The following is a 26,192-nucleotide window of genomic DNA, read 5'->3' as shown; positions in this document are numbered from 1 at the left end:
TCTTTATATTTTCTTGGTATTGTTGTCCACTCATACGTCATAACCTCTAGTAGTCTCCTCATCCAGCAGTTCCAACATAAAAACTTTAAAAATTCGTAACTTTTGCATCGATTGTCCGATTTTCCTCAAACTTTCACTGATGTGTTCTACTAATGCTGCTGCTTTCACTCAATCCACATTGCTCTTGGGGTTTACCTTCCCTTTAAGATTGATTTTAAGTGTATTCTGCGATTTTTTTTTGCATATCAAATATTCCTTCTCTTTGCTAGTCTTTAATTTCTTTTGTCACTATAGTTGTTAATATTTAATTGTTTGATGTTTAGATGTATACTACGATTTTTATTTGTAGAAAACGTACAGGGCATACATCCCTCAAACGTGCGCTAAACGTTCGCGAGAATGTCTCAAAAGGTACGCGAACAGTTCGCGATTACGTCGTAAAATGATCGGAAAAACTTCGCAGATTTCGCGTAACATACGCGAGACATTCTCCGAAGTTTCGGAGTCTGTTTGGGGTTTCACAAACATTTTGCGAACATCGCGCGTGTCTTGCGAAGGTCTTGCGCATATGACGAAGCTTTAAAGACACTTTCCAGAACAATTCACGAGCAAATCCCGACTAAGTGTGCGGAAAAGGTTCGCAAAAAATTTCAAACTTTTTTGAAATTATCGCCGAAGTAAAAACGACATTCGCGAACAATTGACGACGCTTCCGAACCCTCACGTTTGTTTGGCGATCTTTTGCAGACTAAAATGCGAATGCTGGATTTTGCCATTCGCGTCATTCGCAAATCGTTCGCGTGCTCCGTGAAATCCCACCCTAAGACACAAAAAAAAAAGACATAGCAATGTAGCAATAGCATTTTTTTTTTTGAGTACTCTGTTTGTCTTCATCCAAAAAATAAAAGAGGACTTTTTTTCAAACACATGCAACTAGTAGTTTACAGGATATACCTTCTTATCAATAACAATTGATTACTGACAACAAAAGAAAAAATAAGGTGAAAATCCTACCTAACGTTTATGGTATTTCATAAGACTGTAAATGAAATTTAACAGGTTTGTAGAATTAGATTCATGATGATTAATGGACTTGTAGATTTTCGTCAAGGGTAAAATACTTTAAATTACCATCCCTACTTTCCCTGTAGTCCCACAAGTTTGTTTCTGAGCAGCACTGATGGAGCTAATGTGCCAATGCTCTGATTAATGCATGGTGCTGTTCTCTCTCCACAGATCCTGACTTTGCTTCAAAGTTACAGAGAAATACCAGGAAATCCTCCTTCCTACGGCTTCTATTACGTCCCTTCCTCTCTCTCCCTCTCCATCCCTTCCTCCTTCCTCCACCCTTTTCTCCCTCCCTCCCTCCCCCTTTCTCTCTATCCCTCCATCTTTCTTTCTTATCTCTATTCACTTTTGTAGTCAGAAAGCATACTACTGAATTCTAAAGAAAATAAAAGAACCACTTGCAGTCTTCGCTCATGATCTACATCTGTTTGGTGGCACTTTGTAGACACTTGTTTTACCCACACCTGTTTCATTATCATGTCTTTCAAATATTTTCAGTTATCCCTCATAAGAAAAAGAACAAATTTGCATTCTACACAAGCTTTGATATGTACCATCCAATTTTGACAAAAAATAGAAAATGGTCCGATAATAATAAGTTTATACTAAAATTTTCTCAACCTAATTAGTACTGAAAACCTTGTGCAAAGGTGTGTATGGGCAGACTACCTAAATCAACAATTAGGAGCCTTGTGTGAAAAAGTATAACGAGGGAAGGGTCAAGAGAAAACGTTGAAAAGCAATTATTTTACGATGCTATTTCACAGATGAGAAAAAAAGGTCTTATCACCAGCTGAATGAACTAAAAAAAATAAGAACCTTCAGATATTCTTAATATTCATATAAAAATAAACCAAGGATCCCAGGGACACAGTAATACACTTTTGCTTGCCAAATGGAGATTGTGACTCAGAACAATGAAGGAAAGGGGGAGGGGCAAGTTGTCATGACGATAATGACATCCTCCAAGCAGCATTACCATCTAAATCTAGGAACCTGAAATTTGAGGCTATCATTAAAGTAGGATATGTTGGCGACACACTGTACATGCTTGACAATTCTTCAAATTTATCTCAACATTGTTTAGTCTCTTGAGACTAAGAAATACATAATTGGTACTTCATTTTCCAGCAAATTAGATTTATCATTTTGTGTAATTTAAACCAACCAAACTAATTACATGCTAGTTTCTATGTTCTTGAAATAAGACAGTAAAAGGTAATCAACTGTATAGAAAAAAAAAAATTTTGAAACTGTCTTAATCAGTTCCATAAATTTCATTTAACTTTAAAGAGAAAAAAAAAACTTTTCAGAGATTGATCTAATATTTCAATGACAAAGAAATAATTCCTTCCCAAATTTACAGGAAATTGCTTAAGTTGGAAGCACCACAAATAGACTCACATTCATGAGTATTTTTCTCTTACAGCCTAATCATCACTGAGTATGAACTTTGCCAAAACAGTTCACTTTTAATGGTTACCATCGAGTTTTGAAATCCCATCTTAAAAATATCCCACATCCAATTTGATCCATTGGTAGAATGTGTTCCTGAAAGATCTGAGCAGCTGACAAACGACTCATGCACAAACGGAGCAAAGACGAGATTCTCAGGAAATGGAAAAGGCAACACATTCGGAAATAACTCTCAGAAGTTCACAATCTGTCATCGAGAACTAATTGGGGGACATCCTTGCGACGGGACCTCAATGCTTAAAAGGATTATGACTCTGTTTCTCTGCATCACAAGTCACACTTTTCTTCCCATTCTGATCTGCTTGCTTAAAATTCATTGGTGAATAAAATATAGTAACAGATTGCTAGCAGGCACTGGGACTAGAAAATAAAAACTGTGGGAAATAACGGTATTGTCATGGTAACAGGGTAAGGGATCAATTAACATGTCTTATGATACACATCCCAATATAAATTTACTATCTTGCAAATCACATTCATCTAAATGCAAAACAAGCATTCCTGAATGTGAAGAGTAGAAGTTTCAAGTTTTTCCTAAATCTCTTTAAGAAATGCTCATTCAATGATGCAATCCACAAAATGTGGACAAATGTTCCCTTACAAAATTCCAAGCAAGCGCATGTGTACATAAGATTTACAGGATTTAGCAAATCATGTTTAAATAAAGTGAAAATGCTTCAATATTGGACAAAATTTCGACTGAATGCTCACAAAAACAGGTCTACCATTATCTCTATGATGGAAATAAAGCATCTCTCAGGCAACCACTTATAAAGGAAATGAAACTCCTAAAAAATTCAGAAGTTGCGCAAGTTATAAGGCAAATCATTTGGGAGGATAGCATTTTTGAATTTTAATGCTACGAGGGCTTTCAGTCATTTCCTTTTTTTTTTCTTTCCTATTGGATGGTTTTGAAGCACATTACACAGCCCCCATCTGGATGTCCTCATGCACAACACTGACTCACTTCCCTTTAATGTTTCCTGCCATTCTGAGGGATGGAATTCAGCCTGTCCAATGTTTGGCATGACAGTTTCAACAACAAAAAACAAAACAAAAACCAAAGACAAAAGCAAAAACAAAAACAAACAAAGAAACAATAACAAACAAAGAAACAAAAACACACATGAAAGCACAAAATATGACCTTCCAATTTAAGTTCTTGTCCCTAAGCATTCTCTTTCAAACTGAGTAGGTTTTCTTGTAGTAAATTGCATATTGTGGATATGCAATGAAAATGCTTCATGATGCACATATATATATTTTTTTAATCATGGGTATGGGCATACAAATAGCTCCAATAATAATGTTACTCCTAATGTACTATTGGTTAATAGTGACATGATGGGAAAATGTATTTATGGTAATGTCATAACACAAACATGAGTACTGTCAATAATAACAGGATGACAATGTTACTGAAACTATTATCATTTGCATCAATACTGTCGATGTAATCATTTTTAAAACAATTATGATGATTAAAGTCAAATTAAGGCAAGTTCATTATCATCAACACTGTCAGCACTTGTATCAATGCTGTCATTATTATTAATATTATTTTCATTATCATACAACGTGCAGCCTGCCACAAGATGTACAACTGTACATTCACAGTCATTGTAACACACTACGTCTTACAAACCATAATTTAGAATTACATCAATCTATCGAGCTTATGTGTAATGGAAAACTGACTGGAATTTTTTACAAATTGTGACGCACAGTGTACAGTACTCCTGTAGATAATTATTGTTTCTGACTGCTTTGATAGTTCCTGTGATTTCACACATGATTTTGAAGGATAATTCGACTTTTGACTGCGCCACGTTGCATAATTTCAAGGTCCTGCGGCGGTCATTCCCGAATCTTGACCAGGCTATACATCAAAACTATCACAGGGAGAAAGAGGGGGAAGTCATAATACAAAGTACATGTATGATGGCATCTCCACATAAAGCAACAGTGTTCAAACTGTAGTCATCGTTGTACTTTATATACAGATCAATGTGCCCTGCTCTTCGTTTTATGGTGTATCTGCACAAATTGGCAGCAAATTTGCGAGCAACCCCTCTCCTGCCAGTAAAGAGGAAAACGATGACTGATTTACGGCGCGATTTACGTCAGACCGCCAGAGCTCTGGATGCCAGCCAGAGTTAAAAACCAAAACAAAACTGACCATTATTAGCCCTGTATGTGGACGGTCTGATTTCCTCTCTTATTTGGTCACTATCATCATGGCATTTTGCATGATTGTAGACATTGGGTACTGTGTGTTAAAGGACAAGTTCACCTTCATAAACATAAGGATTGAGAGAATGCAGCAATATTAATAGTAGAACACATCAGTGAAAGTTTGAGGAAAATTGGACAATCGATGCAAAAGTTATGAATTTTTAAAATTTTTGTGTTGGAACCGCTGGATGAGGAGACTACTACAGCTTGTGAGTCATATGCGTACAACAGTATAAAGAAAATGTAAAGAAAATTCAACATATTTTCACTTTTTTCGCATAATAAAAGAGCACTTGACTTGCCTCTTTCTAAAGGCAGGGGGAATAATATTACCCATAACATTTGTCGGTAACGAGTCGGGGGAATATGTACTTTTTTCAAAAGTTGAAATTTTGTGAAATTCTCTTTATATTTTCCTTACATTGTTGTACGCATGTGACATCTAAGTTATTCACACACTGCAGTAGTCTTCTCATCCAGCGGTTACTGCACAAAAACTTCAAAAATTCATAACTTTTGAACGGATTGTCCGATTTTCGTCAAACTTTCAATGATGTGTTCTACTAATATTGCTACATTCTCTCAATCCTTATGTTAATGAAGGTGAACTTGTCCTTTAACTCCATGACATAAAGCCGTACATGTGGTTTGGACCTTTTTCTCTGTAATGTGAGATGAGGGGGAGGGGGTGATTTATTTGTTTTCTTATTTCTGGAGCTCAAGAAAGATACATCAAAATGGTTCTTCACACCTAAATCCATCACAACGAAAATATACGACAACAAGACCTATGTTTTACGTCTGCCGCTTTCTTCATTTACATGAATGTGGGTACATGTGTGCACTATGTCTCACTTTAACACATTGAGGATGAGTCCCAAGTATACTCGGGCAGGTGTCTATGGGAAATGCGTGTTGTAGCAAAATCAAACCGTCCTCAACGGGCTAAAACAACCTATTTCATTAAACTGTAGTGATTTCTTCGGCAGGAACCTAATAACACCACACCCCAAAACCTTCTGGACCAATTAGAAAAAACACAGGAAATGACCCGTAGGAGATTTGTGACCACTTTAAATGATCATTTTTCAATGTTTGCAGTTATAAACTGCTTCAAATATGTATCAACATCACTACCTTTGTATGCAATTTACATGTAGTACAACAACAACCCTAATCACACTGGTATAATGTATACGTCATATATTTCGCGAGTCTAGAGTTTTGCGAATCATGAATTCTCGACGATTTTGCGAGTGGTTAAATTCGCGATTGTGGAGTCCTGTACTGAACAGAGAAACGTACATGTGTACGTAACATTCACATCGGGATCAGTGTCAATATTTTTGCGTGTCTTTAATTTCGCGAATAGCACCCTACTCGCGAAATTCGCGAAAATAAAAACCTCGTGAAATATTCGGCGTATACAGTAATTTCCAATGTAAGAAATCACTCAATAACTTTGTTCAATCGACTTTGCATGAAAAGAAATGCAGAATAAAATTAACCAATCAATCAATCAATGTCAGAAAGCAAATAAACATACATCCTTTCATTAATGGTCATGGATATCTATGGGATATGGCAGTCATCAATTCTAGCCTGGCTTGCCTGCATAATGGCATACAGTAAGTTACAACTAGTGATATGCAAAGTTTCTTCCATTCATTTTTGGCACTGAAATACAAATAATCTTACTACTTATGATCTGGTTTTACTTTTCCTGAAGGGTGTCCAATATTACTAGTTTATGAGTTTATCTTTGATATATACCAGCTGTAATCATGGAGGATATGTTTGTTTATTTTGTTCATTTATGCATGTATTTACACAAAAATCCCATTGGATTTTAACAAAATGAACTTGTGACTACATTGCTAGTGGGCTAAAGACAAACCCCAACATTGCTGCAGTAATCCAACTTGAGCATTTGTCAGTATCCGTGGTTTTATCCAGTTTTGTGTTTCATGTTTCAGCAGTACAAAATCCCTCACCATACAGGCCACAAAGGTTACAGTAGATAGTTGGTAGCAAAACCATAAAAACATGGCAAAGGGAAAGATCTACAGCATACTTCATACTCTCTAATTCTTGGTATCGCCAATGCACAGAAAACATCTGCGCATACTGAAGAGCCCTGTCACAGATGCACTGTGGGATTCCTCAGTGCCATTGTCGCTTCTGGTTGTCTCACGCGCCTCCCAGTTCCAATACAATTCAATGGAATTATTTGTCTGCTTTTACATTGTTACTCCTTTTTTCTTGGCTATAATTCAGCTTTAAAGCAGTTGAAAGTTTCTATTGATTTGCGGTCACTAGAGTCATGGTTCACAACTGCAAGGCTTCAATGTGCTGGTCACATGATGGAAGCGAAGAAATCTTCAACAAAAAAATACCCCTGGATAGAGACAGAATGTGACCTGAGTGCATATATGCAGCCAAAACCGGGGCAAGTTTGTCCCCTGAGCTATCCCATAATGCATCTAAAACGCTGCTCTGTGCATGGCACCTAGGTATTGGAGATACCAAGAATTATGTTTACCCAGTACAATATGTGTACCAACAAAGGGTTCATAAAACAGCATGAACTAGATGTGTGTTTGTGATATGAATTTCCCATCCACGCCATTACCACCTTTCTTGGCTCTGGTGAGAAAAAATAGAGAGTTTGGTAGGCATCTGAATGATAGATTTGCAGATGCCGAGAAGGTTAAGATGTACATTTTGTATTTGTAATATTCCACAATCAAACCCACAAGTAGTTTAGAGCACACTTCTTCATTTATTTTGCCTTTTGCAGGTAAATTTCTAAGGACAATCAGGAAGGTTTGGAAAAGTAGACAATTACAATTCAAGTGTGAAATAGATGTCCAAAGGGATGTTTCATAAAGCTTCAATTTTGTCATTCCAATATTTGATTTGTACCTTACAGGTTTTGCTAATTAAGTTTTTCAACTTTGAAAATAATCTACATGGCATGATAAAGGCAACATGACAAAAGTGGTGAGGTTGTTGTTGTTGTTTTTAGGAAATTTGGTAACAGAGGGGAAGCAATTGTGCAAAACTGGGAATTCACATCGCCCACATGATAGGTAGCTTACGACTGGCAAAGCTCTCTATTTTGTTTTTTTGCTTTTTTTTTAAAGCTATTGAAAACTAGTCCGTAGTGTGCTCGAGCAGGTGTCTATGGGAAAATGTGTGTTATAGCGAAATCAGCTAGTCCTCAATGGGTTAGGATTATAGACCGTAATCGCTTCTAGGCAAAGAGAGAGATCAGGCCAAGATATACTGCACTACTAAAGGGGGTAAAAGTTAGCCCCTGGGGATCAATTTCTGGGCGAAAATTTATTTACGAGCAACACGTGTCCGCCGCTCGGCGCACGTGATGGATGTGAACACAGACGGTCGAAACGAAGTCGCCTCATCAAGCAAGCACACAGAGCACAGTCACACGTTAGTTTGTTATCATTCTTGATTATTGGGGATGGGAGGAGACTATTGACCAAAGGGAGAAGGATTTTATGTAGGTCTGGGGTGAAGCACTGCAGTTCCATGTCTGGGAGTTAAAGTGCTGTAAATTCTCCAAACTGTTTCCTCTACAGTTAGTCACAGAGGAAGAGAAGGGTGACTTTCATGACGTTCAAACCCCCCTTTAAAAAGTCAATGGCCCGAAGTTGCCTCTCCGATAGACAACATTCTCTGGCAACCAATGATGCTATCATTGTATACAACTGTACCATATTTTTTGTCTAAAAAAAGATAGTAAAAAAAGGAACACATTTTTGAAGTCTAACCCTTGAAGGAACACCATGTCAATGTACCATGGGCATTGGAAATAAGCAAAATGCCTTTGACAAGTGACATACTTCATCTGCCAACCACCAGAGCACTAATTTGTACTTTTTCCACTTTTTCCCCTTCAAACAGCTTCCAAAATAAACCTATGACACAAGGGGTTAGACTATGTGCCCACTGGTCCATGATTAATTGACCCCCTAAAACTCCACCATTGACTATAAGCTTTGAGCTCTCACATGTTCCTTTGAGGTGGCGTTACACTGTCCCAAAAGTGACAAAAGATGGTCATACGAATATGGGAATTTTCAATTTTGTACAAAGTTGGACCGAACTTGGTTAAAAACATGATCAACAGCTGAGCAAGTACGATCTTTTGTTAGCAGCCTAAGAAACTCTACCAGTGGTTATATGATGGCTTTAACCCATTGAAGATGAGTCCCAAGCATACTCGGACAATCAGCCCATCCTCAACCATTTAAAGATGCCCGCATGAATGACCCAATGTTTGTTTGATCGGAGCCAAATGTGAACATTTCTTTTACCGTGTGTACATCTTTGCTCAATTTCGGGACAGTGTGATGCCTGCATTAGAACAATTTGGGACTGGAATGAGATCCAATTGTATGGTACATGTACATACCTGAGCTTCTAGCCTGGCTGTGGTCTCGGCAGCCAGCTGGTCCTTAAGGAGCTGGACCTGGGCCAGGGCTACCTGGGTCTGTGCCTCCTGCTGCTGGAGCTGTTGCTGTAGCAACTGGCGCTGGTGGTAGAGACTCAGGGATGGCATCCCAGACTCATCCAGACCAAAGAGGGATGTGTTGTTGACCAGCCCCTGCAAATAGTCAAGCAAGGAAGGAAGCAGAAATGATTTGATTTAGATACATGTTTTGTTATGATTCAATTTTGATTCTGATTCTGATTCTGATTCTGATTTTGATGTTGATTTGATTTATATAGATACATGTTTTGTTATATTCAATTTTGATTTTGCTCTTTTGCTCTGATTTTCTTTTGATCTGACCCGGATACATGTTTTGATATGACTTGATTATGATTTGATATGACATGGTGTGACTCAAACTTATCTTCCTTGAATTAATTTCATCACACTTGGTTTTATTTGTCATGGCTTGCCTTGACTTGCCTCAAGGCAAGTTGTTGCATTGTGAGTTAGTTTGTGCTCTTCAAAACAGTAGTGCACTAGCATGGCACCCAGTCTTTGAATATGTCATACTTGTGTAAGGAAGCAACATAAGAAACATTCAATTTTTATCAATATTACACAATGACTGATAATCTCAGAAGAAAATTAACAAATGCTGGCACATATTTAGAAGGAAATTGGTACAGCTAAGTGAAAATCCAATTAGGCATGCAGGGAGTCAGTATCCTTAGTCAAGGTTTGAACTTGACGGTGGCTTCAGAAAGTCAAACCATTGAAAAAGATGACAGGGTGGCAAAGACTGATAAAATATGCTTTGAAAGTAATGTGGGACAACATGATTCAGACTAAAGAAGAAAAAGTACACAACTTGAAACATTCTTGGTGGTACAATTTTGTACAACTACAATTGTCATGCACATTTATAGGGAGATGGAATTTCTACACATTTAGGGCCGGTCTGGAACAGTTTGGGTGATCAAATACATCATTAACAGAATGCATCATCTCAGAATTTTGCTCCCCTTACAGTTACATTAAAATAAATATAGTCAGACACAAAACTAATCATTTATCAATTTCATTTCATTCTCCTTACCTCAATACACCATGGAAATAAAAGTTTCGTAAAGTATGTTATTTTGACAACAGCAGATTAAATCTGGTCTGTACATCGATTTTCGTATGGTATGGTTGACAAACGAAAGTCTGACGAAGCAAGAAATTTCAGCATCCTAATTCAGCCACCCTACACGAAAATCTGAGGGACATCCCTCACCCCTGGATGATGGGGATGAGTTACCATGGCAACCAGAAGGAGACAGTCCATCTTTGCTCCCTCAAACTCTCATGCATTATGCATGAATCCTCCCTCTAGGGCATGCATCCCAGCTGCCATTAACAAAACATGGGATGGGAGACGCGAATAATCTAGGAACATGCATGTCCAACAGGATCATGACATGGCATTTGGGCAAAAATAGACTTCCTTTTTCACTCCAGGAACTTGTCACACAAACATTTAAAAAAAAAAGAGACAAGAAAAGCAAATGTAAACTTTTACAACATGACAAAAGGAGTTGTTTTGAGATGCACACAATGTACTGTAAAACCAAAAATGTTCACAGCCAAGATTCGCGAAAGTAAAATGCGCACATAAAAGTTCCTGTCTACAAAATACATTGACTGCCAGTGGCAATTCTTGAAAGTTTCATGCTGCGAATGTCTGTGGTCTTACATTATTGTTCAAGCTGGAATATAATGTACACACAATTTGCCCTACAGCACCTGAGTGGTTCCTTCCATATTTTGCCTTGGCTGATTCTGATACATTCTATTTCTAAGGTACAACTGCATCGTACAATGTATTTGTTTTGGCAGCAGGAGCATTGACTTCAGTGAAATGTGATTTTCCCAGCTAGCGATCTGCAGAAAAGAAAATTAGCCTCAAAAGAGCAATAGTATCAGACCCCTTTACAAAAAAAAAAAAAAAAAAAAAAAATGTGTAAGGTTTATAACATGAATAAATTTATTTTTTTTTTAGATGGAATTTTCCCAGCCGGTTATTTGATAATGTGAAATTAGTCTCAGAAGAGTGATTGTGCCATTCCTCATGAATTCAGAAAAAACAGCTGATATTTTTCAGTACAGTGGTAGAGGCGGACCACCTGTGAATCTGGACTGACAACAGTCAGCCTCCACAAAAAACTGGTAAATAGGGCAAAAACCTGTTCCAAGATCACGGCACAAACACGACTGCACACATGTGGGATGCAGAAACGGAGCAAAACAGTCTCGGCGACGACAGATTCTCAAACAAATCAACATACCTCTGCACAAAATGCACCCCCATCTCATAGAATTCCCATCAACGATTTCCCCCACTTCTTAATAGCCCTCCGAGCTGGAGAGGGGTGTGTTTGTCATGAACCCACATGTACATATGTCAGCAATTGGCACCACAGACATTCTAAAGAATTTTCCAGGCACGAACAGCAAGAAATTTATCACCCTGACGAAGCCACCCAGTCTCTTGGATATTTATATGGGGAATTTATTTTTTATTTTTTTTTATTTTTTTTTATTTTTTTGGGGGGGGAGGTTATTGTTGACTTCTTGCTCGGTGCAACTGACACCTGTCATTTAATAGGCATAAAAACACCAGCCTTGCAATTTTATAAAATGTCAACTTTCTTCATCAGCTTGGTCAAAGAATGTAAAGTTGGCAATATCCTGAAAAAAAAAATCATGTGTTTGCTTGGAGGCATATGTGTTTTGAAAAGTGACAGTAATATGTGTTTGCCATGGAAATTTTAAAATGTGCATTTGCCATAGCTACCACATACAGCTGTTATGGCTGGGAATGCAAAATCACTGTGTTGCTGAAACATTAGGCCTACATTCAGCATACTTTGTGAATATCATTCCATACATTTGTGTTTGTATCATTGGACTACTTTAATAGTAGACTATCTAACTACAAATGTGTATTAATCGATTGTAGAATGTGTGGCTACAAAGCCCTCCATCAATGTATCTTGATATCTTTTCATATGGCTTCCTCAAAAACTTGTCAAATTTGGAAGTAGAACAGCTCCAAAAATACTCAAATTCATAGTCTGTACAGGCCAAGTCTTTGTTAAAATGCATGGGTACAGTGATGCCAAGTTCAAAATATTTTTATGAGTGAGATTTTCATGACTCGGCGTCTCGGCGTTCGCGAATTAGGGGGTGTCCCCCTCCCATGGTAGGGAGCTTTTCTTCTTTTTTTTAATTATTAGCTCTTAATGATGCGATCTGGTGCATACTTTCACTATTTTCTACTTATTTTGAAAGACAAAAGGGAAATATACCTTCAATTGCAACTATTACTTTAATCCTTTAAGCTATGCTCCTTATTTTTGGCCCAAATTGCAGACTTCATCCGATGTGTGAGAAAAATGGGAGCCATGCGTGAGATCGTGAGACAGACCCTAAATGCTTGAGTCTCACGCAGAATGCGTGAGACTTGGTAGCTCTGATGGGTACCATCATGCATCATGAAAAACTCTAGAACAGTTGAGAGCTACACTTGTACATACTGTACATGTAGCTCTCATGTTACATGTTGTTCATGTGAGATGGTTTGAATGAACTATTTTTGTTTGTCTGATTTCAAACATTATTAAAAATATCATCATCTCCATCCTCTCAACTCAACTCTCATGTTTAGTGGATATGACATTTGATTTGACCCCTCTACAGCCAATCAGCCAATCAGCCAAACAGTCATTGACATTATACACAAACAAATTGCCCTTGGGTATTGAGGGAGTTAACTTGTCATCTATAAAGTGTTTGGGGTTTTTTTTCTTACACAAACAGAGACAGATTCTCACTTTATTTCTTTCAAAAAACTCTGAAAAAAAAATCAAGATGCCCCAAGGCTAACATGTTTACTTGAAAAAAAAAATGTATATATAGAAAATACATATCAAAGTCATGCCTTCAGAACAACTTAACTGCGAAAGTAATGACGATGCAGGCCCCAACATCAAACATCTCATTTTAATCCACCCCTAGAAATTACCTTTTTTTTTTTCTTTTTTTTTTTTTGGGGGGGGGGGAATCATTAGCAAGTTCTAACTCTGACGTGGTCTATTGCGTACAACAGTTCCTCATCAAGTCTATTTCGGGGATAGACTGGTGTCAGCAATCGAGCACCAAGTGTGTTCCATTGGTGCAGCCATGGGGCCGGATGCCTGGTGCAAGTTTTAACATGATGCATTGTTACATCATAATGACATCACGGATGGGGGACATCACGGATGGGGGGCTCACGGCGGTCTGCGTCAAACTCTTTCGTCAAGTGCAGTTGCCAAGCAACCAGCTGGGTGTCTCATCCCCGGGATTAATTTAATCAAAGAGAGCAGGCTTTAACTTTTTTGATGCACTCTTTACATCTATCCATGAACACATTTCCTATCGTAAACACATAGATTTAACTATCAATACAGTACTTCAAAACTTGATAACATTTCTCAACAACTTTTGTGGATTCCACATAGCATGGTTATTGTTACAAACTTTACAGTTAACCTGGGTGATAATTTGAAAATTTGATATAGCCCAACCAGCTCTACAAATATACACTTGTACTTAACTCCTTATCTAGCCAACGTTGGCCATATGTCAGGTGCTGCCGAAGAATCACATTGTCACTGAGGTGACAAGACCTTGTATCTGAAATTTTGGTGAAAATGTCTTTTTTGGATTAATGGTCAGATAATCAGTTAAGTGATGTCCTGTCCAAATCCTTGCAGTCTTACCTAAAAAATGAGGCCACCACAGCATGTCAAAGGAATGTCTATCCCATTGGATACAGTGCTTTGGCTGCCATGTTTTTTTGCTCTCCTGAACATTTGACATTTTGTAGATACGAGGTCTTGCCGCCGCAGCGACGACATGTGAAAAATACCTTTGTTTGTGAAAGCTGTTCGGGGAAGCACTTGCATACGCACCAAGGAGCATACTGTGTTTAATCATCTCAGTGATTAGTAAAGTGCCTGGTGTAATTTGAACTCATGCATTGTGACATCATCATGACATCACTCCAAGGGCTTGGAGCGGCCAGCGTCAAATATTCTCATCAAGAGTGGTTGCCTGGCAACGAATTGATTGTCTCATAACCATGTATTAGAAGGTCTTGGATGTAAAATCCACATAAATTTGGATCCCGACTACACACAGTTACAATGTACCACATGGCTTTGGAACTATAAACCGCTCTTTTATCTTTTAGGATCCCCGTGACACAAAGCAAGTGAATAATGCTAGCATTGGAACAAAACATAAAAGTGTAGTTTAAACAAGCATGTCCCATTGCACTAAGGTGATGAAAAACAAATTCTCTTGCCAGACAGTTGATTACATAACTTTCTGTGAATTCGTCTCGGTCTTTTGGGATAAATATCAAGAGTAAAACAAAACTGTCAATGTGCTGGATAAAAAATTTTGTTTTCAGAGAAACAAATAAGATTTTAGGTAAATGAAATCTGAAAAGAAATTAAAATAAAATGTGAGCTTTTGCAAATTGAGCACTACCTTCATTATCTAGTTCCTTCTCATTGATCTACTCTCAGAGTGCATAGATTATTTTATTGCAATCAGGGCCATGGACGACCCATTTCGGCAGTTTTCTGATGTAGATTTACTATATAACAGGAAACATCACATGCTCACAAATCCATCATCAAGTGTAGAAAGCAGTGACTATGATAAAAAGGAAAAAGCAGAAAACAAACAAACCCAAATACTTTTGCAATTATTATCCTACATCTGATCCTGGACACAGGCAGTGTGTGGCAGACATCATACAAGGCAAGCACATTGGTAGGGGCTTGAACCTACAACTCTTTGGAACATGACCACAGAACCTCCCACAATAGCTTCTGGTGCAAATTGCAGTCATCTCGGGGGTTAGTACTTTAAAAAAAAAAAGAGCTTTGTAATTTCTCCATCAAAACTTGGGCATTCACATTTAAAAATGGAATCTAACTACTAAAGCATGATAAAAATAAGTTTCCCCTATGGTCTCGCCATAGGGTCACTGACGTTTTTACAGCATCACTTTCAGACATGCATTCTGGACAAATATCCAGATGCAAAAATTCTTGATAGGTGAATGCTTGCATTGAAACTTGTTGCTCCTCAAACATTTCTGTTTTCCACATACAAACTTGCCACACATTAATTTGACCATCAGGAAAAAAGAGCAAACCCAGCAAGTGCTCTGATATATCATTTCAAGACAATTAAACTGGCGAATCTTTGCCCATGAGCATCATTTGGAACGGATTTGATAATTTGTGCATATGTGTACATGAGTTTGCAATGGTGCACTGAACGCCCACCAGGCCTGATCATCGTGCTTCTTTCAGCACGTGCATAGACGTCTGTTCGCGGGGCCATTATGCGGCTGTCACGTTCAATTTGCACAATTCGCCAATCAATGAGGCAGGAACTCGCAGCCGGACGAAATGGAGTGCCTAGGGATACTTTTCTTCTCCGTCCGAGCGAAAAAGAAAAGAAAAGGGAACTTTTGAGGGACAGTTTAATACAAGGAATGAATACAAGCACTTATGGTATGCTCTTACCAACATCCATGGGAATACATGGGAACTCACTTTTAGTTCAATGCAAAAAGGGTGAAATCTGTTGCTAATAAGTGCAACAGGATGACAAAGTTTTTAACCCATTGAAGACGAGCTGACATTGCTATAACACACATTCCCAAGACACTTGCCCGAGTATACTCTGGACTAGTCTTCAACAGGTTAAAACATTCTCGAATAAAATGTGATCAATTTCATCTATAATGATCCGGCAGTCATATCACAGACAGTACACAGATATGTTTTCACATTTTCTGCTGATCTTTATGACAAAAGTTGTTCCCAGCGACATGAAGCTTTGATTCATGTGGCTAGCCCGACATTCCTCTGACAAGTGCATGCAAACTTTATTCCACATATTGAAATAAATGCATATTTCACAGACACAGATGAATTGGAATGACTGCATCTAGCAAAGTCTTCAGGGAATAATTATTCATAAATTTGAATACACTGGTTGCCAGAATGTTGTTAAATGGTGCTTCAAAGCAAGTGTGGTGATATTTCCCAGAACAACATCAAACTTACAGCAACAAAAAATAAAATAAATAAATAACATTTTCATAACAATCGTAAATGGGTGTTGGCTTTATCTGAGATTAACTTGTCCGTGAACACCCTTTGTGTCAGCTCCACAAGATAATGCATAATAGATAAAGGAAACAAAGTCGCTTAATAGTCAAATATAAAATTTTGTCCAATTTTACTACCCTCTCACACAGCTTACCTTCATCTCTTTGATGAAAACCTGGAAAGTTACTGAGCACGTCTCTGAACAAACAAAAATGCTGATGAAATTTTTGGGCAATGTGGCACGGTGTTTCACATGCCTTGACTTTTGTTTCAAATTCATCACACTGGAGAGGTATGTCCCTGCTCCACTGAGAAAAAAAAAAGCCTGAAAATGTGCCAAATTTGATCTTAAAATAGCCGGTGCTCCATGGAACATGCAGCCTGCCCCCCTCCCCGCCCTTCCATAAGACCTAGGAGTACAATCGGTACGTCATGTAGGTATTAAAGCAAAATTTAGAGGGCAAGGTACACCCTTGGATACGCTTTCCCTGTACAAAGTACAACTATATTTTAGTTCTTCCTGACTCACTGCTGCCTGCAACACAGCAGCTATGCTATGGCAGTCTGCAGTAATAAGTATCATAAAATGTGTGATTTTTCACGAGTCTGCTTTAAAAACTAAATTTGGAACACAGAAAAAAAAAAATCAACACCAGCGAATAATGATACTAAATTTGGAACACAGAAAAAAAAAAATCAACACCAGCGAATAATGATACTATGATTGGCACTGACACTTGCACATGTGTTTGTGTCAGTCACAAGTTGTCTGAATTGCTTTCTGTAAAATGCGTATTTCAGATTAGTGCACAGACATTAAAGACAACCCCCCCCCCCCCAAAAAAAAAGAAAAAAAAAGTTACAATCACTTGCACGCATAGTGCAGCTGAACATGGACAGGTCCGTGGACAACGCCTGTACCCGTGAAGTTTTACATTTGTGTATGTTCACAAAATACGATGTTGTATACGATAGCCCTCTGAAACAGGGATTCATACTAACTTTTTGCGAGTGAAACGATGAGTTGAGCTGCGACTTCTTCTTGCCCGATATGCTCCTGCCTTCGATGGGGGACGGTCCGATGGACAGGCCGTCCATCTCATCTCGATCTCGTCCCCTTGGTAACGGCGGCGACTGCATCTCGTTGCCTCCATCGATGGCTCTCACTGCAGAAATTAACAAAATTAAAGAAAAAAAGAAGAAATGGGTTAAACTAATCATACCCGATGAAAGGCCGACTCAAAAGCAGTTTACCTCTGGCTAGTACCTTCAAGTCAGAGGCACAAAAGATCTGTTAAGGCCTACTAAACATGGTTTTGTTGATGAAGGAAAGATGTTGTTGAAAGAAAATTGACCTAAATCTGTCTGGTTCATTTGGCGATTACATAGTTTCACACCTTCATTACCTGGACTATCACGATCTGAATAAGATTATGCAACATGCGCTGAAACATGTGTACATTTAAAAAAAAAAAAACTTTTAAAAGAATAAATACACTGCTAGTATCTCAGACATACTTCTTTCAACTGGAGTTTACAAAATGTAGGTTCAATAAAGTTAGTGATCCAACTAGCTTCCCTTTCTAGTCACACAAGTTTATGATTTAACACGTTAACAATAATACATAATGCATTTTAAGAGTTTTGCACAAATGTATTACAATGTATCAATGCTCTAGTAAAAGAAATATCTCAACTTTAGTTTGAAGAAATAATGCGGTTTCATTCATTCATCTGTCAAGCTGATTAATACACCAAAAGAACTTCATTTTTATGCTGGAGTTATTATTCGTTAGTTCCATACCATGCGTAGCTGATTAGACAACACATTCTTTTTCACATGGTCCCCTCAGAAAGAAAGAAGAAAAAAACAGAAAAGAGAGTCACCTCCTTAATCACGCTGCATAATCATCTCGTCGATTCCATTTTCTTCAAAACCCAGTCTTTTAAACATTTTTGTTAACACAACACCAGTATCTGTACTGCCACTTTTCGCTACCATTTACTCTGTCAACCTTTCAAACAATTTAACAACCTACAGGAAATACCAGAGTGTGATAAAAGGGAATAAATCAATGCCAAACTAAGTATGCTATTCACAGATAATTGTTCATCTCGTTTTCAAACTAAATCCACAGACTAAGCTCAACTTGTTTATTTTTACAACCTTTGCACACAATGTTAAAGGTCCAACTTAATTCAGCCAGGACACAAGACCTTGTTTTATTGTTCATGTATGTGAAGGAAGGACAAGTTTACAATCAACGTATTAAAATCTCAAACACACTTGTGGTTCCTTTGAACAAAAGTTACACACAGCAACCCAAAAGTCACCCAGAGAACTTGTCTGACACAGCAAAAATTTATTTAAATCTGAATACTATTCCAGTCAGAGAAAGGGAACGAAAAGAAGGAATAGCAATGAGAAGTTCATCAATATACCACTCCAAAGTTAGGTGACCCCACATTTTTAACCCTTGAATCAAAATACTGTAAAACCAGAAATATTTGTGGCATGAAACTTTCACAAATTGGAGTCAACAGGCTTTTTAGCAGCATGAAACTTTCGCGAGTTGCCACTGGCATCCGATGCATGGTGCAAACCAAACCTTTAGCATGCATTTCCCTTTTGCGAGCATTCCCTTTCACGAATCCCGGCACACCAAGAAATTTGCAAAAGTTTTGTGCATGCGAAAATTACTGGTTTTATAGTAGTTGTACAGCTAGACATCATGCGCTAACATAATCCAACTTACTTTTCAACTCCTTTGAATGTTTAGAAATGTTCTTTCATGGCAACAAAATGAAACCCACCTTTTAGGGATTATCTATGACATATGTAGCTCATTACAACTTTGGAGTCTCAATGTGTTGCATTTCTCAGATATCTGCTCATGCACAAATCTAAGCTGACTTACAGTTAGACACATACGCAAGAATGAGCATACAAGTACATGTACAATGTACTTCATGAAAATGCATTGGATATTACATGAGCTGGTCTTTACACCAAGGCCCTGCAGATGTTATGGATGTTCCCCACATACCATACAACGACCAAAAGAAAATATCTGCAAATATGTTAAGTTTTTAAAATAGAGTTAGTACAAGCACAGTGAAGTCGGTTATGATCTACTCAAGAAAAAAATACTTACCACAATATATATTTGCTTTGACTGTCACCCAAAGAAATGCATGGAAAATACAAAATATTTTGTTCTTTTAAAACACAAACAGAAAGGAGCACTTCCAACATCTAAAATTTAGAGATTAGCATCTAATGTAAACTAACATGAAAGAGTACGGATATTTTTCCGAAAACATTATTCCTGGGATTAAAATATTTAGAGAACTTGCAATCCTATCATGTTAAATCTACTGAAGTAAAAATCAATGAGATCAAACTGAACAAAGTGTACTTTAAAACATATGAAGTATGTGTATACATAAACATTTATATATACGATTGTATTCATATATCTACCATGATTCATTTCCTTGTGTTGTGATTTTGTTGGGGTAATCAGTACCTAGCATATCATCCAGGTCCCTAGAACCACAGAACTATGTACATAAAGCACTGACTGTCAATGTCATGTCTCCTCACAGATAGAGGGCGCTATTATAAAGCGCTCCATGATGCATCCCCTCACTTAGGGCAGTAATCATCGGCCTAGCATCTTTCAGCCATTGTATCGCATTCTGGCATCAAGTGTCGTAATTACAATTAAACAGCGCTAACTGCGGGTCTCCGCGGGTATCCACGGTGATGCATCCCTGAGAGAGAGATTCGTGTGAATTCTCTCGCACCGGCGGCACATCGACATGTTTCGCACGCCTGGTTGCATGCCTCGATATCATAGATAGCGAAGTGACCTAGGACAGCTCTTCACCCGTCGCTGCGACACCGGCACGGTAGATCACTCCCTCACTAAGGGGGTATAGGGAACAATGCTGACGAGCATTTTGGCAAATTAGATCTCGCTCCTCTCTCATCTCACACTCAATTTTCACTCCTAATTGTTACCGACCTTGGCACCATCTTCCTTCTAAAGCAACTCAGGTGTCAAGTTTCATAGGTCACTATGTTCTATTCTCTCTTCCCTTACCAACACAAAAATTGCAGAAATTTTCGATTTTTTGGCAAGTTTCTTTTTTTTTTATTTCGGGGGGGGGGGGGGGGGGGGGGGGGGGCAGGGACAGGAGTAAGTGGCTGGGGGAATATAGTGTCCAGAAGATAGTGGTGGGAGGGGGGTGGTGATTGACATTTTCTGCAATTTGACGATGAGTACTCAGGCACAGCGATACAGTGCAATTAATAGACAGCTTGTGTACGCAAAACCGCTGGGGAAGAGTTGCAGGACAATCGCAATATCTCACCTCAGAAGCCATCAAATGATTAAATCTATACAGTAAATTGAAGAAGAAACTATTCTCTAACTTGCAATGTTAGTTATTTTGGGTTTTATTGAGGATACACCTGTGAAAATAACGTCAAAACTTAGCTTCCAAAACAGAAAATTTGGTCTCAAAACAAGTGTTATTTTTTCACATTTTCCTTCATTGCTCCAAAGTGAAACTTCGATATATGACTTATGGTAATATATCAATACTGTGTTCCAAATATCTTTTCTGTATCATTTAGCGCACAGATATGTCCAGAAAAAAAATCAAGATCACTGTCACTTGTGACCCACGTAAAATCTATTGCGTAAGCAGTATGCAGTCCGATGTACGTATCGGTTTTTACTGAGTATTTCCTTTTTCTTAATTAAAATGCCCGTGTTGAAGGGTGGGGGGAGAGGGGGTAAATTCTTCTCTCCTTTGTGAAGATCCTTTGATTGTCCTGAAGGTGACTAACTCGTGCATTGAAGTTCCTCCGCAGTGAGCCTGGGAGCAAGTTAACGCAATTACCAAACTCCGTGATGGAGACAGGGTCGTTGCATCCCCCAAAGGCGATATCGCGCCTCAAATTTTCTGTTTTCAAGAACGACCTGGCCGGCTCTCTCCTTGCGGTGAGTTTGATTCGATGATTAATGAGCGCTCTCGTGTCAAGGAGCCACTGTTGTGCAGGATGAGGCAACAACGGATTTATCCGCCGATAAGATTGCAGAATTGACAGACAACGAAAGATGGGAACGCTTCATCTTTCATAGCCTGAGACTGATATGACAATCATTCCTCTGTACATTTTTTTTGTCCACTTTTATCAGGTGTTTGAGAATCACTTTCACTAATAGCCCCAAGATTGAAGACTCTTCTTACTCATGCTACTTCAATACAGATATTAATTCATAATTCCGATTCATAACATATGCCCGGAGGGTCTTAATCTCTTAAATTTACATTATAAGTTAAACCATTTCTATTATTCAATACTGGTTAACTTCAAATGTCTCAAATCATTTCTAATCATTCTCAGGTAATCATGAACAAAGAATATTGTTGAACTTGACAGACAACTATCTCAACATGTGATTTTGTGACATTTCTTTCCATTCTTAAGTCATGGAAAAAGAACAATATGATATTGGCATTCAATGAAGTTGAAAATGATTAGGTGAAATCTTGGACAGGCAAGATAGAAAAAGATAATTTTGATATCAAAGGACTTGAATTAAAACTACATGTAGATATACCACAGATAGAGAATTACTTTTTGCACCATATGAATGTGCAGTATGCATGGTTGGTGCTGCTGTCTTCATAGAATGTTCGTTTATGTTTTCTTTTCTTCGTTGTCCCATTGTAACTAATTCAAAGAACAAAACTGTAAATCATACAAAGAATTGATTTCAAGTGTTAAAGCACTTTATACACATCATTTTCAAGTAAAAAAACATTGAACTAAATGTCCATGAATTACAGAAGGACAAGCGAATAAACATTTCATGTAAAACATACAAGACGGGTGGTTAAGTGCACTGAACCTAGATGTTGCTTGCATTTTCGGAATAGTCGGCATTGACAGTCAGATCATGCAAGATTGGAAATTCTCCAAAATATTCATGAGATGCAGTTAATTATCGGTTAAACTTTCAGATTCCGATTGTCTTAAAGCACTGCATGAATGCCATAAATTCCAAACTATTATCTTTCTTCCTTGAATTTGCCCGGTCTCATCTGGATTTTTTTTTTTTTTTTCCCGAGGTGGGGAGAAAAAAGAACTGCATTCTAAGCATCCTGGAGTAATGAAATTGAGCAGACCTTCACTGCTTCTCAACTAGGCATTCAAATCCAATTCCATTCCACAAGCGGGAAACATGCCGGAATTCACCCTTCTAATCAAACAAAATGATGCACGGACTTGGAGCTGGCGAGCGGAACGATCGCAGACAAAGGCAATTCTAACGCCGCGACAACAGTGGGGACCCCCCCGCCGCATAAACAAGCGGAAATTTGTCAGGCAATATGGCTTCAGACAATGTGGTATCATTTGATGCCCCTGACATTTGGAATGTTGCCATATTGAGACGGCTAATGTTGTTTACCATACTTGGGAACGAAATTGACATTCTGCGCTTTTCATCCGCTCTTCCGCAGCCCAGGTAAATGTGCAACATGCCATTTGCATGCATTCCAGGGTTCATGTTGCATAATTGAAGTTGAAGTTTGCCTCCAAAACACACATATATCAACATTATCCACTTAAGGGGTACTTTCTCGCTGTACATACAGTACGTCTCCCCCCCCCCTCCTCTTTTCTTTCCTTTACAGAACACAAAACAAGGGTGACAGCCCTTTTCAGAACTCTAACAAATGCTCAACAAATATCTCATTGAAATTCAAATCAAACATTCACTTACCCTAATGAAGTTGCTTGCTAGCCTATCACAAAGCATTAGCGTTGAAAATGGCTCAAGAATAATGCTGAAAACTACTTGCAAAGAAAAAGCAGACGTTCTTGCCCTAATATTGCACTCAAGTCTGTTTCAGTAAAAGTCTAGGAGCATTTACGTAGCAGTATTTAGAATAAGCAACAGTACATGGATGTTAAACCTCTACGTGCATGGAGTGAATGTGCCATGCATCATTTACATGGGGAATGGCCACATCTAGGAGGCAAAGGGTTAACAAATACAAATGATGCACAAGTCTGGGTGTGTCAGTAGGAATTGTGTGCATACGGTAACTATGAAATGTTTACTAAACCCAAGAGGCACAGCCGAGTGGGTTCAGATGCTTCAATGGTTACCACATGCACACTTTTCCTGCTGATGCAAGACAAGACATGTGCATCAAAAGGTGATTGTAACAATAATTTGATAAAAATCAATGCACACATCTCCACAACTGAGATTGCAGAATTTTCTTGACCCTACACTGTATCTATTCTATAGATTGATTTGACAGTCGTTGCGAGATAGGTTCTCTGCTAAATTGGAGTTGGGTTAGGAGCTGCTTTAAATCCTCTGAGCTAGCAAAATTTGAACACCATCAACTCCAGCACTCTAAGGTACTGTACGAGCTGAAATCTTCGCGTACAGATATTTTCGCGAATTGCTACTTGAAGGACATTTTCGCGGGTTGTTAATTTCGCGGTTGCAAGGGTCTAACCGAATGTAGTTATTCATGCGTTGTTATTTTCGCGTGTTGTTATTTTCGCGGTTCAAAGGCGATTCGCAAAATTCGCGAAAATAAAACCACCACGAAAATTTCAGCTCGTACAGTATAGCTAGACAGGTCTTACTCAACTATACTCGACTAAATTTGGCCATATGCTGTAACGGACAGGTATATAGCATTGGTGTTGTCTCCTTCCGTGGAAGGTTCTGAAAAGTCCTCCAGATAAACGTACCTTCTCTCGTGTCAAGACGCTCATCACCGACCTTGTCACTTTCTCCGTCTGCCTGTCCATCGGCCGCAGCCTGGGCGTGCTGTAGACTCAACTTGTGACACACCTCGAAAGCCTGGCCGATGCTCCGTACGATCCGCATCGCTTGACTCTGCAGAGAAAGCAGAAATCACATTTTTTTCAGTGAACAGTCATAGCATGTACAAACCAAATTTCTAGAGAACTGCTGTAACACAAGTCTAACTTTTCAGAGAGCAATGACAATACAAGACAAGATTTCATGTAACTGACAAAAGGAAAATTATCTTTTATTGAAAAGTTGTAGTCAAATTTCCAGTTTATAGCAGATGTAATACAGGTCTTGGCAGATGCCAATTGTGTGTTTGAAATGAAAAGAAATAATGAAAGTTGCACTGATAAAGCAGAAGATATCTGTTTGGCTTGGGTCATGCTTTTACAATGCCTGCAATTTCCATTTAACCCGTTGAGGACGAGTCCCGAGCATACTCGGGCAGGGGTCTATGGGAAATGCGCGTAGGAGCAAAATCAGTCCGTCCTCAACGGGTTAAAGGCATACTGTAAATTAAATAACAGGACAACTTTTTAAATCAAAATACTGTAAAACATGATATTTTCGCGGCATGAAATTCTCATGAATTGGAGCCTATGGCCTTTTTCGTGGCATGAAATTTTTGCAAGTTGCCTCTAACATTCAATGCATATAGTGTAGACAAGAACTTTCGCAAATCTTGGCTCTCGTGAAATTAAAGTGCATGCGAACATTCCTTGTTTTACAGTAGATATGATGCATCAAATCAAGTACACTTTTGATTCCTTACAATTCTTCCATTAAGTGCTGTTCATAGTAACTTACAGAACACTATTTGCTTCATTCTTTGGTGTTAATTTCTGTTTATAATGTTTACGTACACTAAACTGCTATCACAGTAAAGATTCTATGTCTTGTTTCGTGTTCATCACATTCTCTGTGTAGTATTCAACGTAACCCCATCATGTATCACTACTCTCAAATGCCATTGATGTAACGTACAAACAGCTTGCATATGTTCATGATAGGATACAGACGTCGCAAAGACAATCATTAAAAAGCTACATTTGTTACCAGCCTCATGACAAAGTAATGAAAGACCAAGATATGTCCAATGAATGAATTCGGAACTATATCACACACTTTTTTTCATTTTTACTAGACTAACATGGCAGCAGTTACTGTCTGGACTTGAGCATACGTAACCGAATTCAAACCATGGCGCAGAATGTCGACAACCAGAGACAACATGATCAATTTTCAATCAACTCACAGATTCACCGCCCCGTCAAAGTCATAATCTTAATTGAAACTCCTCCCTCATTTCCATTCATCACACAACATCCCATTTTTCCTCTCCTCGCCTGCCTCTCTTTGCCTAGCGCCTCATCAAATATCCAACACGCCAACTTCAAATCTAAATTACAAGGGCCCACGGGTACAATATACTCAACACGCCACAATTTGTTGGGCTTATAACCCATTCACGCGAGGTGTCGCGTTTCCAATTCTTGCGGTGCCACATCCTACGCGACAAAGACGGACCCCTCTCAATTTCTGCCCCTCCAAGGGCGGCAAGGGGAGAGTGTGGAATCACCTCGATTAATCCGCAAGCAGATTGAAGACTCAATGTTTTGGTGGGTGCGTGTTTGAGATGCGAATTAGCCCCGACCGAAGAATTTCATCTCTGGTCGCCGGGTGCTCTGTTCTTTGTCCCAACTCTGGTAGGAAAGTTGCCTGAAACTTCCTATTTAATGGCATGATTATACACCCTCATATTCTTTCAGGAACAGACTGGAAATGAAAGGGGGGGGATAGGTATGGTGTATTGTAAGGAATCCTCAACTCCCATTAAACTTTGTCTAAAATTTGACATCTTGTTTA

General features: G+C 38.5%; 1 protein-coding gene across 2 annotated transcripts in view; it reads right to left on the bottom strand.

The window, feature by feature from the left end:
• The window catches only part of LOC139728751 (uncharacterized), a 30,164-nt gene extending 5,763 nt beyond the window's left edge, over positions 1–24,401 (bottom strand). Inside the window, exons 1-3 of one of the 2 annotated variants that reach the window (XM_071639691.1) lie at positions 24,263–24,401; positions 17,416–17,630; positions 9,218–9,409 (exon numbers count right to left, since the gene is read on the bottom strand). In XM_071639691.1, coding sequence (XP_071495792.1) covers positions 9,218–9,409; positions 17,416–17,630; positions 24,263–24,401 — 546 coding nt within the window. Of the gene's footprint in view, positions 1–9,217; positions 9,410–17,415; positions 17,631–24,262 lie in introns of those variants that run through there. The other variant, XM_071639692.1, reaches the window with a different exon arrangement.
• Positions 24,402–26,192: the final 1,791 nt, after the last annotated feature.

This window comes from Diadema antillarum, unplaced genomic scaffold, assembly GCF_040938485.1.
Source record: "Diadema antillarum isolate AM-2024a unplaced genomic scaffold, OU_Dant_1.0 seq00000197_RagTag, whole genome shotgun sequence".
NCBI lineage: Eukaryota > Metazoa > Echinodermata > Echinoidea > Diadematoida > Diadematidae > Diadema > Diadema antillarum.
This window is presented reverse-complemented; position numbering and strand designations above follow the sequence as displayed.